Consider the following 16,498-nt stretch of genomic DNA (forward strand, 5'->3'; position numbering starts at 1 on the left):
TCTATTTAAAAATATTTAATTTAATCTGAATTATTTTTTATTTGTTTGAATGAATGATTCAATGACTCACTCATAAAGACTTCTGCTGTGTCCCAATTCGCCTACTTACACGATGCCCTATAAGTATTTACTATTTTTGTGAAGAAATATGCTTTTGAGCAATTTGCTAAAACTGCTTGAAACACCATAGAAACCACATAGTAACACACTTGCTAGGTGGTTGCTAAGCCTTAGCAACCACCCACAACACCCTAGAAATGCACTAAAAACAACTAATAACAGAAATAACTTGATGGCAACCATCCATAACACCCTAGCAACCAACTTCCAAAGCCAAAGCAATCTCCCACAAAACCCTAGCAATGTGCTTAGAACATTATATAAATTGCATAGAAACACCCTGCCAACCGGTTACCCACAAAACTTAAGCAACCACCAAGTAGACAAGCATCTAGCAACTGCTCTTGACATCCAAGCAACCACATAGCAAAGCCCCAGCAACCACTGACAACACCCTATGGAACCACATAGAAGAAAACATAACCACCTAGGCAAAGCCCTCCCAACCACATAAAATGCATAGATTAAGACACTTAGAACACCTTAGAAACACATAGTAAACACCCTGGCAACTATCCATGACACCCTAGCAACCATCAACCCTTGCAATCACTCACAACACACTATTATTGTGGCAGCAGGTTTTGTTCTGCCAAGTACCATTCATAAAAATCATCAGTGTTGTTACCTGAAAGTCTGACTGCCCAGTGCCCATTAAGCAACACCCCACTGTTAATATCCAAATCCCCAAACATCTATTAGTTCACACACAAGCTTTACGATGGCATTAGCCCTAGCACACATTCACACACAAACACAGCCCACCATACAGTTTCCTCCTCTCTACCTTTGATCCCCCACAAATAAATTAGTCACAGCGATATGCAAAATGGCATGGAGTGACAATCAAAGCCTGACTAACAAGCTTTTAAGGACCGTGCTAAAGTTTCATAATCACACAATAATAAGATTATGCAAACTCGCCCATTTTGCCACCTGTGTATGAAAGAAAAGGAAAAAAAGAAAACCAAACCACTAGATGCACTCTGAACTCTATGAATGTGTGTTCAAGGAAGCCATTGTGAGAAAGCTTTTACTGAGTGTCTTTACCTTCATAAGCAACCATAAATATTGCTAATTGTGATTCCACCCCCATCCCTTGACTGTCCACCAACAGCCTCTACCACTCTTTAATCAATAACCTGATGGCCTGTCTATTGTTTAGATGAAAGATCCAATAAGATGCTAAATTCAAAATGTATTATCCAATCAAAAACTTGCTAACTCCAAATGAGAGTCTGTGCATGCAGAATATCAAGACAAATAACATTAATAGTGTATTCTGAAAGTAAGCAGACCATAAATTAACACAGAATATACGGAAAACTATTACATCAATCTTGTTTTCATTTTTTTTTTAAATAATCAAATACAGGGTGATTGTGACCACTGGTGGAAAAGCTTATTTCTAGAATTGTTCCTCATTTAATATATATATATTTTTTTTCATTAATTATATTATAAAAAAAAATACACATATTGACCCACACCTTTTGTGTGAAGCCAAAAGCCACCTTTTTGTTTAATACATTTCAAATAATGGAGCTACTAATTTATAAAATGCATACTGTGCTGGGATTTGTTATTGATTTTCCATAGCAGAGAACTGCATACATATAACATTGCACATGTTCTCTATGGACAAAAGGGACATCAGAAATGTGTAAATGTCATACTGTGAAAAGGCATACATTGCATGCAAATTGTCTGAATGTAGCACCTGAGCTAAGCTAAAACCTTTTGGTGTGCTAACACAAATCATAAATATTTTGCTAGCTACTTCACTGCAGGTCCATTATAACTCTAATTTGTGCATTACAACATTTACTACTAATAACTGTAAAAACGGAAAAAGGATGCTGCACTAAAAGGAAGCAAAGGAGTAGTTCTGATATGCAAACCTCAGGCAAAACAAAAATTAGCATTAGCGATGAAGACACCAGTCTGGCTGGTCTGAGAAAACAGTGTGTGGAATTAGCAAATGTTTGCCAATTAGGCTATATCTACTACATTCAAAGCAATAAAACTAGCATTTTTGTTCAGTCAAGTACACTGAACCAAATGTACTACAGGACAAAGAACACAAGACGACATTTTTGTACGACCATGCCAATTCAACTGATAAAAAGCAAGACGGCAGTGTTTAACATCACTAGTGTTCTTCGGAGGTAGCAAAATGACAAATGAGTCGAAATTTCTCTTTTTCATACTCTACATACATCGTCTTTCATAATACCTTTCTCTCATTTGGCCTTTGATTTCTTTTACACCCTTTCCATAATTCATACCATCTTCTACTTATGGTCTACCTTTATTCTGCCTTTTCTCTCATTCTCTCTCTTTTTATTTCTCTCAACCTCATTTCGCTCTTCTGCTGCATTTTCCTCAGGCTGCAAAAGAACCAACCATCATAAATCTACCCCTTTATTGCTTCTGAGGAGAGAGAACGAGGGAAGAGAGGGGGGTGGGGGCATGGGAGATGCAGGAGAAGAGGAAAAAAAAGACGAAAAGGGGTGGAGGAATATCTAATCTCAGAGCAAGAGCAACAGAACCCAATGAACAGATGGATAAAATGAAAGGAGGAGAGAGAGGGTGCCTGGGAGGGGCTGAGGATGTCACCATTAATGAGAATAATTTACAGTTCAGAAGCTAACAGACTCGAGACCTCTCCAATAACTGGGACCACCACCAGCACAATTACCCTTTCGTAACAAAAGGCATTCTAGCACTCTTGGCTGACATTTTTTAGTAAACAGTAGTCTAACGAAGAAATTGTGTTAGATAATTATGCAATAAATACTAACAAATCTCACATTTCTCATTAGTTGTTGACTGAAGGCTAATGGTTACAACCAATGAGCAAATGGCAGTGACATTTGAATGAACATGGTAATAATGATTTGAAAATACTATCACTATCTAATACTAATACTGATTCTATCAATTCCTGAAACTGAAAGGAGAGAGAAGGCATCCTTTTATCCAAGGATAGGATGAGGGAAAGGGATTTTGGCGGCCATGGGGACATCAGAGGTTGGCGCATAGGCATAAATATATTACAGAGTGTCGATTTCCTATTCCAAGAGCTAGCTGTTGCTCAGGGCAACAGGAACCATTACTGTCCCACTGCACAACACAGACATAAAATCCAGAGTTATAGGTAAGGACCAATCGGTTCGACTTATAACAGGTCTCTAGGCAAACTCCCCAAAGCTGAAGCGTTGTCTCAATACTTAATAATAATAATAATCATTTGTTACATTTCTATAGCGCTTTTCTGGGTATTCAAAGCGCTTTACATATGGAAGGGGGGAATCTCCTCAACCACTACCAATGTGCAGCATCCACCTGGATGATGCGACGGCAGACATATTGCACCAGAACGCCCAACACAGCTTATTGGTGGAGAGAAGATGAAGCCATATATGTATGGGGATTATTAGGAGGCCAAATTTGGCCAGGTTGCCAGGGTTAAACCCCTACTCTTTTTCGAAGGACATCCTGGGATTTTTAATGACCACAGAGAGTCAGGACCTTAGTTTAACGTGGTGCTTTTTGACAGTTTGGTGTCCCCATCACTATACTGGGGCATTAGGACTCACACAGACCACAGGATGAGCACCCCCTGCTGGCCTCACTAACACCTCTTCCAGCAGCAACCTAGTTTTCCCAGGAGGTCTCCCATCCAGGTACTGACCAGGCTCAACCCTGCTTAGCTTCAGTGGGCAACCAGTCTTGGGCTACAGGGTGATATGGCTGCTGGTGTTAGCTGTTAGTTTTGTATAGCCAGAACTTTGACTAAACAGCAAAAAGGTGGTCCATTTTGCATTTTATATTTTATAACATCCACTTAGACAGGAAGAGCCGTCTGATTAACATGTAAAACCAACCAATCACAGGACTGATGTTTGTGTATAATTTTGAGGAGGGTTGATCTGAATTAATCTGATTACATCACAATAATAGTGGGTGAAAAATAATTTAAATAATGGTGCAGCAGTATCAATGAGCAACTGTACAGAAAACACAAAAAAAATCTGGTGGTAAATGTGACTACTCAAATAAGTACAGACTATTTGACAGGCATAACCAAGAAACAACAGAAGGATAAACAGTTTTACTCATGGATATCTAATTTACCTGCTACCAAGTAGCTGGTAAACAAAGCTCTGAATATCTTCAAAGATTTTGCCTGACTAAAACAAAAATCAAATCCATTGATTAACTCTTCCTCAACAGCGTTCATTGCATTAAAGGAGAACTCCGGTCAATTTTAACATTGAGCTCATTTTTTTGTACATTTGGAGTGCTGTCAGTACAGAGAACAACGACAAAAATCGGTGTTGCCTACACCGTGTTATCCTCTTTTTAAAATTTGCACCCTCAGTGCAAATCGATTGTCGAGTAATCGAGTAATCGATTGTCGAGTTCACGCGCATAGGTTTAGTACCTATGATCACGCGCGTGAACTCGACAATCGACTACTGTGGACTTCGACCGAAAACAGGATGTAAATACAGGTATGTGCGCTGGCTGAATAAACATCATTTTTTATATATTTCTTTCACATCTACTGCAGTCAGATTCACCCGCGTTCACTCAGAAGGAATCACTCACATGACCTGTGCACTTGTAATGACACATCAAGGATGTTAAGAGGCTAAAAGCAGGTTTAAAACTTGCCCCATTGAAGTCAACAGGGTGCAAATTTTAAAAAGAGGATAACACGGTGTAGGAAACACAGATTTTTGTCGTTGTTCTCTGTATTGACAGCACTCCAAATGTACAAAAAAATTAGCTCAATGTTAAAATTGACCGGAGTTCTCCTTTAACCTGGTACACCTTTGTTTTCAGGAGCATACTAGATTGATATAGTGCTTTCACGTTTTGTGTACAATATGCACCACATGGTCAGTGTATAGACTGTGAAGAGACCAATGGACTTTAAATAAATTTTAATAAAAAGGTAAAGAGAAAATAGAAGGCTTGATGCTATTTCTTTTTGCCAAAAGCCTTTAGAAAGTTATTACTTGCATGCATCCACTGACATAGTTCAAAAGATAGAAATAGCTAAATGTATATCAGCTACTCAACCAAAAACCCACCTAATCAGATCACAACAAAATGTAAAACCATTGTGCTTGTCCCAAGCAAACTAACAAAGATATAGTACACTAAACACTGTTGACAAAGCCTTAAAGCGAACAGCTCGCTATAACAACAACCATCTGACCAAATATATAAAGATTAACACTTAACACTTAATTCACAACTGTAGCCCTGCACAAATTCTTTTATTTATTTAAATATTAATGAAAATGCAAAAGCAACAGCTAGTTTTAGTTCTCCATAACGCATGAACAAAAATCAAGAATCTTACCTGTACATGCTGCTGCATAGAGCCATACGGCATGCCTTGAGTCAGCACTTTTTGCTTTATCATCATCATCCTCTTCTGTTCTTCACTTAAATGGGCTGTCTGGTTGGGCATTGGACCTGGAACTTGTGGTTGCCCACCCCCTTGCCCTGCGGTGCCCTGCATGTAGGGCATCATCGGGTTTTTGGCTTGATTGGCCATGGGCGGCGTCATCCGCTGACTCATGTGGTCTACTCCACTGAAATGAGTCAGCGGCTTGGTGTTGCTATAAGAGAGCTGTTTATTGAGGTTGTTTTGGGCAGTCAAGTTATTAGGTTGCTGCTGCTGCTGCTGCTGATTGAGCATGTTCATGTGGTTCTGTGGGAGGTAGTTATTCATGCTTGGTGTTTTTGGCCCCATTGTGTTGCTAGGATTGAAAGCCTGCGGATACATCATGGGGCTATTTGGTTTGTCTGGGTTAAAGGGTGCACTGTATGGGCTTGTTGGTGCTCCTGCAGGTGACCAGTTTGCGGCTTGGGACTGCTGTTGGTGCTTCTGTTGGATCAGTTTAGCACGCTGCTGCTGTTGGGCAGCCATTTGCTTCAGCTGCTCAGCCGGTGAAAGTTCAGAGGTGGGCGGGGCTGGTCCACCTGTTCCCCCTGATCCTGGGCCACCTCCCGTTACTGGAGTTGATCCCACGGGGCCAACGGCAGGACCTGCATTCATCATAAATCCATTCCCAGGCCTCGAGGCCTGGGTCTGCGCTTGGGTGGGCGTTTGCGGAGAACGAGCCACACAGTTAGCAGGTGATCCTGATGGCATTCCAACTGCTGGTGACTGCTGCAAGGGTTGCTGGGGTGGTGTCCCATTGGCAGCAGTTGCAAATGGTGGACCAGAGGAAGATGGTCGCACCTGAGGTGACCCCATGGGCATCTGTCCACTCTGTGGTTGCGGTGTACTGTTGGGTGCCGAAGCTACGGAGTTAGGTGCTGGGTCTTGTGCAAGCTGCGTTTGTTCTGTCGTGGCCCGTGTGAAGTCGCTCACCTCCTTCTTCTCCTCAAAGTCTTCATTGAAGAGGTCGTGCATATCATCCTCAGGCACCGTATTCGCCAACTCGTCAATCAGTTCCTGCCATTCCTGGTCATTCAGATTGATATCAGAGAATAGCTTGTTCTGATTTGAAAGCGACGTTTCCGAGGACTCTATTCCACCGCCATCATCCAAAGGCTCCTGTTTCATGTCCTTTAGTAGGCCAAAGCCATCGTCCAAATCCAAAGAACCATTAAGTTTAATATCAGGCATTCCACCATTCTTGCCTAAATCCTCATGTCGTCCAGTAAGATGGTTAGTACCAGCATTGCCATTGCCGGTTCCGTTGTTTGAGGAGGCACTGTTGTTGCCCGAGGGCAAGGTAGGCTTGATGTCCATTGGATGAAGTGGGGAAATGGGTGGGAGGCTACCGAGAGAGTCCATTCCAGTGCATCCTTCCTTTCGAAGTCTCTTTGTAGTGGGAGAGTAACTCCCATCACTGAGGCCATTTTGGTCACCATTTAAAGGAGATCGGGCACTGTCCAATTTCCTCTTCACCGTCTCCTGGAGCTGAGAGAGAAATAAAAGAGAGAGAACAATGGTTAGAAGGTTTCTTCAGGTGTATATAAAAACCTACAAAGGACAACATATTTTAAGAATATTGTTGTCATACATTTACAATGTCTTGTAATGGTACCTAGTGAAGTGGTTTCTTGAATAAATAGTTAGGCATGGAATTATTCCAACTATTATTTACATTTCAAAGCAGAAACACGTCAGAGTGGTTTTTAGTCCAGAATGCCAAAATTTACATAGGTAATATATTCTCGCTATCAAAAAAAAAAAAAAAAAAAAACACCTTGCTACGTGTACTGTGCTAAACTAACTGGGACTTGTCACAGCATTTGCATATTGTTGCCCTATTGTTTATTTGATTTCTTCTTTGGATAAAAGTGTCTGCAAAATGATTAAATGTAAAAGTAATTGTAAAACACTTCACAATAGAACAAGCTTTGTGCCAGTGATCATCATTGTGTTTTTATGTATAACAGTAAAATAAACATCAAAAGTGAATCAGTTACTTAAATTGCTGACATGAATTGATGTTACATTCACTTGCATAACTGAATATACTTTACATCAAATGAGGGCAGGTATTTTGATCAACACAAACTGCCAATGCTTCCAACGCTGGTTTTCCATAATCTACACAGGTGATTGGGTTTAAACAGAGTCATCAAGAGTTAATAACAGGCTAATTCAAAACAGAAGACAAGAAGGTCCTTTTATTTGCCACTATATAAAGTCTTAAAAGCCACATGCTTATCAAACTCAGTCTAATCAAATTACTGTAGGGATGGGCCAGAATAGTCAACTAGTTTGAACCAATTAGTGATGTCAAATAATTTGTAGCTTATATATATGAAGACCTCTGATGCAAAAGCCTCTAAAAGCCACCTATGTCAAAAATGAGATAATAATATTGAGTGAATGCTCTCCGCACATAGTATACGTTCATCAAATACTTTCACTTCAAACTCACTAAATCCCAGCCTCAGCCCATTCAGAAATGTCGGTACTTATGTAGAAACCTATACATAAGAGCCTGATAGAAACGTTAATAAGAGGCTTTTGCATCTGAAGTCTTCATACATATATATATACACATAGCTATATATATTGTATATATATACACAAGCTACAAATTATTATTTTTGCATTATTATTCCTATTTATGTTATAAAGGGGATGCATTAAGAGACAAATTCTCAAAAATTGTTTTAATGTGCTTCTCCAGCACCTTGGTGCTATGAGCATTTTTTTTTTTTTAACTCTGGCTTTTATTTATTTTAAACACAAGGACACCTTCAATCTGACTATCAGATCAGGTTCTGGTGGACTCTAAACCAGCCTAATTATGGAAGACTTCTAGTTGACCTCAAGACCGGCTAGTTAACAATTTTGAAATATGTAGCTTTGCACATTCCCGTTTTACTGGCACTGCACACACAGACAAACAAACTAACGGTCAATGCACAGAAAATCACTGATAGGGGAAAAAGGTGATGAGTGTCAGTTATCACTTCAGATTTAGATAGAGAGAGAAAAGACAGAGCATAGAGGGCAGGGAATCAGTTGCAAAATCAACTTTCATTGTTCACACATGGGCACTCTTTCAATCCCACAATGCTCTTTTGCTTAATTTGTCTCAGCCATTAAGCTGTGTCTAAGCTGCTCACCACAAGCTAGACACTAACACACACGTACATGCCAACAGAGGTTAGGGATGGGAGACAACTCTTCAAAATGTCATTATTTCCTTATGTATTTGCACAATAAACCACAAATAAGAAGGGAAAAGCGCAGTAATCAGTCGTAATGTAAATTTAAGTATTCAAGTTTTTCCACAAATAATTATTTTAACATCCAGTTGTGCCACTTTTAAGACGGTCCCTTTCCTGCTCAATATTGCAGGGCAGCGTGGTGGGGAATGAACAACGGCGAATATTGACGAGGAAAGAGCGATAGATGCCTCAGAGGTGAGGATAGAAAAGAAGGTGAAAAGCATTTCCCATCATCTCTCCTCATCTTCCCGTTTGTGCTAATGACTCTCACAGTGAACACATTTAACGGTGTGTTAATTACAGAAGTGAAATGTGTGCGATTATGTGTGTGTAAACCCTGAACGTAGACGAACCGCAAGAACATTAGCGACAAATTTCCTCCCTACACAACAGCAGGATCCCACCCACCTTCTATGCTTATCCCAGTGGACTTTAATGTGTGTGTATGTGCGTGTTAGAAATCTCAAACACACACGCTACTCCACCGAAACGTACAAAATGAGATTCTGAAACAACAAGATTCATGGATCTTCTCTCCAGCTTTCCTCTGAGGCAATACGTCTAGTCCCCCCCCCCTCCCTCCTTCTATCTCTTTCTCTCAGTCTGTCTCTCTCTCTACATGACCAGAGGAACAGCGAGATCATGGTGGGAAACAAGAAAGGCTGATGTTTACCGGCTAGCTTTATGCAAAATAAGAAGATAAGCATGATAAAATAAGGCACACAAACATACAAACACGTTCTGTTTTAGTCTACCTCTGTAAGGCTCTATATGCTAACACAATTTAGTCGTGCAGCCTAAAATCTATACTGTAGCAAGCTCAAATATGCATGTTGCTTTCTTGTTGACTGTAGGTCTGCTCGAGGTTGCATTTTTCATTGTTACACCTCTGTCATGTGCAACAGCTAAGGTGGTTGTCAAGGCAACCGTTGTCACGACGGCTGTCAATATTCATGCCGTTTATCATGCCATAAAGACGATTAGGCTGACTGTCACTCACATGGAGAGAGTGAGTGATGGGGAGGAAGAGAAAGAAATTGAGTGTGTGGCTCACACAAAACTGGCTACGTTCCTATAGTCAGCGCTAGGGACTGACGACAACATTTGTGAAACAGGTGTGATTCTGAAATGGTCCTGCACATACAGAAGCATGTCCAAAACTGCCTGTATGAACAGGTAACCAAAGTAAATCGCCTTTCTCCAACTCGTGAATCATATAACAATAGGTAGGGGTGTCATGTGAAAAATAAAGTGGCAAATAAATATGTATAGATAAAAATGGAGGTCTGCTGTTAACATTAGTTAATGTGTTAAATAACAATGAGCAATACATTCGTTGAAGTATTTATTCATCTTTGTTAGTTAGTTAAAAATACAGCCATTCATTTTTAGTTCACACTGCATTCATGTTAACAAATAAGTTTTTATAACGTACAATTGATTTAGTAAATGTTGAAATTAGCATGAACTAAGATTAATAAATGCTGTAGAAGCATTGTTCATTCTTAGTAAACTAATGTTATTGTAAAGTGTTACCAAAAAATGAAATACAAATAATAGGAATTTCTTTATATAGAAATAATATATCGTTATTTGCTATAGGTGCGTCATAAATTGTAAATGTGCCCATTTAAATATATGACGCCATGTTAATACTTTTTAATATTGTAATTAATGTTATACATAAATTATAACATTAATAATAACAGATACATAATATTTATTGACTAAATGTGTTTTATGGTTATTTTGTCATGCCATCCTAAATTGTGTGAAAAGAACCATAATTACCACTAAAAATAGCACTGACAAACACATTATACTGTGTGAACATGTCCTCTCACTGCCTCAAGAATCTGTTAAGCATTTCCTCACTCCATTCCTGTACCACATATCGGTCCGCGTGTGATGAATCCCGTCAGAGCGGCACATGATTGATATCAATAATGATCATCTTCCTGCAAAGACTCTGCATGCTAAGCGAGGCATAATTAGGTATGTTTAACACCAACCCCCTCTAGCAGACACCGACGTCTGGGGTCGAGTGGTACAGTACGAACGGCGTAACAGTCGACGCCATAAGCCGCAGACAGTGAGACCCATCTAGCTTGCAGCATTTGGCTCAAAACCACCGTAATAGGATAAGAACATCGAGAAAACCTCCCCCAAGCCTTAACTAGCATGGCAGGGTTAAGAAAACACATAGCAGAGGTAGAGACAGAGGAAGAGAGAGAGAAAGTCTGTGTATGTATGTGTGTAGAAGGGGGAGGCTGATGTTTGTTTTTCTCCATTTCACTGCCTATTAAAGTGTTCAGTAGCTCACACAAACACACTTCCTCTCCTGCTCTCTTCACAGTCACCATGTGGGAGAGCACACGGATAAAGGGAGGGAGAGAATACAAGAGGGAGGGAGGGAGGGAAAGACAGAAGAGCTCTTCAGACAGACGGTAATGCTTTCATGTGACTGGAGAGAGAGAGCGCGCATGGGGGGAGAGAACCACCAAGGTGCAGTTGTTATAGCAACCTCCTGATCCTGAAGCCCCTCCCCCCAGCGCCTGGGCTGAGTGCACTGGACACTTCTGCCAATAATCTCTCTCGCTCTTTCTCTCTAGTGGTTGCCCTCCCTAATGCTTTCTTTCCTTTCTCTCTCTCCTATACCTACCTTATGCTTTTTTCCAAATCTATTGCATTCTCCTTTTCTTTATCTCCCAATCTGTGCACTCTTCTTTGTCAATGTATGCAATACTTACCCTGTATCACTGACTTTCTCTTGTGACAGTGTCGTAAAAGAACAAAAATAACCTTGAAAAAGAAGAAAAAAAAAGTGCAACCTTGATGATCCTCTCACCTTAGTGTCCTTAATGCGTTACATGGTTCACCAGTCAAAACTGCAAAGATGTGTTGCATTTTTAGGTAAATTGCTAGATTGGCTCGGCTGTTAAATCGCTGTCTGGAAAAACGATATAGTTATATTGTGTACTAACAACACTGTAAAAATTTATTTTCCTGATTTATTACCAAAAAAATGTGTTTGTTAAATCACCTTAGATCATTTATGTGGTTTAGATAACATACTATTTTGAGTGTCTGTTGATTAAACCGATTTACTTCATTGCATCAACTAAATTTTTTTATTTCAATTAACTCAATTTTAATGCAACCAGGTTATTTTTTTAAGTTAATCCAACAATATTTTTTTTTACATTTAAGATGCAATGCAATACGTTTCCAGCGACAAACAATTTGTCTGTCAAAACTGCTGTGCAATGTGGCTCAAGATTCAACGTACAGTGAGAAGAGAAGAGCAGGATTCTGGACCAATAAGACTTCAGTGGGCGGGGCTACTGAGTGTGACGCCACAGAAATAGAAAACAACCAAATGACAACGTCCTGTTGCTCACTGCAGATGGTTAGGACAAAAAGAAGAGGTGCTATTTATTATATTTAACTTATATATCACTGAATAATACAAAAGATAAAGTGTTTAGACCTTAAATTATTATAAAGATTAATTTTAAGTGAGCATGAGATAATCTGTAGGGAAAATAGGGGAAATATCGACTGATATACACTACCATTCAAGTTTGAGGTCAGCATTTTTTGAAAGAAATTTATACTTTTATTCAGCAATGATTCGTTCATTAAATTGATCAAAAAGGACAGTAAAGATGTTCACATTGTTACAATGTAATGTTCTTTCAAACTTACTATTAATTAAAGAATCCTGAAAAATCCACAGAAATATGTGGTGTTTTTAAATATGCTTTAAGACAAACCATGTACAAACGCATAAGAGTCAACACCATTGCTGAGCATTTTCTCCTTAAAACTGCAGTGAACTAAAGACAGTCTCAAAAACGCGGTTTGATTTCGGACGTCACAAACTACCTTGTAACCAATCACATCAACGTGTGGATCTCTGAGCTGGCGTGAGGCGGGGCTAATTTGTATATTCATAGAACCGCGCTTACTAAATGAGACAAGAGTGTAGAGTTACATTCAAGCTATTTTAAGGCATGAAGAATTTTTTTCAAGGAAAAAAATCTTTAAATGTCATTTTGGTGATCAAGGATGAGTTTTAAGGGATACAATTATTGACTACAGGGGGACTTTAAGTGTAACTGTTTTCAACATTTATAAGAATGAGAATTTTTTCTTGAGCACCTAATCAGCATAATAGAATGATTTCTGAAGGATTGTGAGAGACTGAAGACTCACTTTCAGCTTTGCCATCACAAGAAAAAAGTACAACTTTATGGAAATGCATAAAACCCCCCCGAAAAACAGGTAGAAATAGAGAGAAACCGTTTATTAAAAAAAATAAAAAAAATAATAACCAAATAAATAAGAGCTTAATTTTTTTTTTTTTTATCTAACTAACCCCAAACCTTTTGCATGGTAGTATATATATATATACACTGTGTGTGTGTGTGTGTGTGTGTGTGTGTGTGTGTGTGTGTGTGTGTGTGTGTGTGTGTGTGTGTGTGTGTGTGTGTGTGTGTGTGTGTGTGTGTGTGTGTGTGTGTGTGTGTGTGTGTGTGTGTGTGTGTGTGTTTAATCCACATCATTAAACTGAGCTCTTGAATGTGCATGGTACAATAAAGGCAGACCGACCTTAGACACACAACAGATAACACATACCCTCTCTTTAGTAAATACGGTTCAGAGTACTTCTGTCTAAAAAAATGTGTGTGTGTGTGTGAGAGAGTGTGTGTGTGTGTGTGTGTGTGTGTGTTCTACATCTAACTCATCAGACTTTAAAATGAGTTGAGTGCATGACCCTTTAATTTAAGACTTAAAAGAAACATCCTTTGGTACAGACAGTTGTGCTCATAACTTGCAGAATAAATAAGAACATTCATAAAAATAGCATTTCATATTTTATTTATTATATCCTCAAGGAAGCTATTTGCCATAGAATACATTTACATATATTCCATTAGACAAAATTGTAACTGAAATTATACAAATTGTCCTGTTCAAGACTTTATATACACCCAGGTTCGTTCTTTCTTTCTTTTTCTTTCTCTTTCTTTCATAATAAAAAAAAAATTTAATTAAAAAGAAAACTTTCATGTGAGTTTATGCAAGAAGCACCAATGGCTGAATCATCCACAAACCACTCTGTCGCGTTAGATCTGCAATACATTTTTACAGTTTATACAGTTCATAAAACTGGTCTGAATGATTCAATCAAATATTGGACTGATCTGCCTCTCCAGTTAAACTCACTAACCAAATTGTGGTCTGTTAATCAAACAAAGCTATTGTATTACTTTAAAAGACAGTAGCGCACAAGTCATATGGATATTTATGATACGTTTGAGATGCTTTTTATTTAAATCTGAATTAGGAAAGGCATGGAAAATGAGTAACGCATTCTTCTTCGGTTAGGCTTGCTGCAGTAGTCGGTTACATTACAGTACATCAGATTTCACTTATCACATGAAGATAGTATAGGAGAGATGACTGACAAGGTGATGTCGGAGGATTTGGTGTGCAACAGATCCTGAGAGTCATTGACAGATATCTTATCTTGTAAAATGTGTTATTACTGCCGCTCTTATTTTATTATAATATATTTTTTCCACCCATCTCATTTATTTTTTTTCCATCACCATGTCCCTTTAGGGACTCCGTAGAATGCGTCATTTCCTTTCCAAACATAGTATCCGGCTTGAGGCACACCCCTAGTGCTTTTACATCATTTTTGAAGCTTAAAAGCTTCAGTTTCCATTCAAAGCAAAGCAAGGAAAAGAGCGACTATCACATTATTCAAAATTTCTTCTTTTGTGTTCCAAGGAATAATGAAAGTCATACAGGTTTGAAAGACACAAACTAAGGTGAGCAAACAATGACAGAACATTCACTTTTAGGTGAACAATGCCTTTAAGAACCAAACGTATGTACTTCTAAACAAGAAAATGTGTCTATGGAATAACCATGTTATGCAGGTTCTTCAACGCAATACTAAATTATTAGAAAACTAAACTAAATATCTTATTTGTTTTCAAAAACTAAACATATAAGCATGACTGTACATAATTAAAATGCACACATTGTTGCAAGCTGTTGTTTTGTGATCAATAGAATTCCCGCTTGAATCTAGTTGTAGAGAAATTTTGGAATGTTGTGGTTAGCTGGAAAAAATGCATTACCTCACCCCTCCTTTCTCTCTCTCTCTCTCTCTCTCTGTTCTACCTCACTCTCTCCCTCATGAGTTCCTGTCTGTGGGATACAGAGGTTTATAAATAACTCTCAGCCCAGTACAGTGTTTTTGTGAGTGCGTTTGGTGCCAGTACGTGTGAAGATGGAAGGAGCACCCACTGGCTAACACTAATATAATAAGATATTAATGAGGGAGAAAAAGAGAGCGAGAGAGGGAAGACAGGAGGGGGAGGACAGGAGAGAGCAGAAGCAGAAGAAAGGAGGGAGGAGAAAGAGGGGGCACGGAGAGTCAGCACACAAGGCTTCCGCTCGTTGAGCAACACCGCCTCCTCCTAAATGCTGCTAAATACTCGTTCTCTCTCGCTTGCCGTCTCCCTCCCTCACCGTTAATGGCAGCCTGTTTAAACACTGGCTGAGTGAATGTGTGTGTGTGCACTGTAGCGCCTGGGTGCATGTTAAACACAGTCCCTGAAATCCTACTCCAATCCAATAAAGCCTTCAGCAGCCCTGCCAGCAGAGACAATTACTGCACTTCACCCAGAGAGAGAGAGAGAGAGAGAGAGAGAGAGAGAGAGAGAGAGAGAGAGAGAGAGAGAGGAAGCATGGAGAATGAGGGAGGAAGACAAAGAGCGACTCATCACAATAAACTGCTCATAATCATCTCTACATTACTCACATGCTCTTCAGCCTAAGCTCCACCCACTGACTTCATTTGTCACATTCTTAATAACTTCAAGTCCTCACTCTGTAAATATGGGTCTGATGGTAACTAGCTTGACTAGTGCAGTATGTCTCACATATATGCAATATGTGTGCCAATATAGGCTACAGATAGATGCAAATACTCTGAAACACATTTAGGTCATTGAGAGATAGAAACCTTGTTAGTTCAAAAGGTTGTACTGTTGTGCATCTAGCACAACAACAAAAAAGGAAATTAACACAGCCGCAACTGAACTGATTTCCACAGCTTTGTTATAATTCACGTCATATTTACCCTCACTAAGGACTATTCACAATATAAGACCAAAACAAAAAAGCAAAGTGAACCTCAAAAAGTACTAGAATAAAACAAATTTACTCCAACACTATAGGTGGCGCAATGCACCTTTCAGATGGTCCGCCATCCAGCATAAACCACACAACATTAAACAGCAGTTCTGTAAACAGCCACAAACGTCTAAAACAACCTTTTGCAAAACAATCTTTAAAAAAAAAAGAAGAAAAAAAAGCTTCACTTCCATGTTCAATTCCTCAATGTGCGATCAAAAACATATATATTCTTGCTTTCGCTAATGCAAAGTGGGACTTTCCACCCAAAACCAGTTTAGCGTAAATCCCGCCACACAGTCACCCGTCAAGCAAAGTTCAGACTTCATGGACTCGTGAGTTCAGAAATATCATGGATGGTTCCGATCTTGATAAACAGTAATGCTATTCATCAGGATGTGCTAAATTATGGTTATAACTTAGAGGTGTT

The 16,498-nt window shown here is 39.1% G+C and overlaps 1 protein-coding gene across 1 annotated transcript in view; it reads right to left on the reverse strand.

Annotated features, from left to right (window-relative positions):
* maml3 (mastermind-like transcriptional coactivator 3) overlaps positions 1 to 16,498 on the reverse strand; it is a 116,194-nt gene that overhangs the window by 48,659 nt on the left and 51,037 nt on the right. Inside the window, exon 2 of the mRNA XM_084389767.1 lies at positions 5,501 to 7,075. Coding sequence (XP_084245893.1) covers positions 5,501 to 7,075 — 1,575 coding nt within the window. The remainder of the gene's footprint in view (positions 1 to 5,500; positions 7,076 to 16,498) is intronic.

This window comes from Rutilus rutilus (genome assembly GCF_951802725.1).
Source record: "Rutilus rutilus genome assembly, chromosome: 2".
NCBI classification, from domain to species: Eukaryota; Metazoa; Chordata; class Actinopteri; order Cypriniformes; family Leuciscidae; genus Rutilus; species Rutilus rutilus.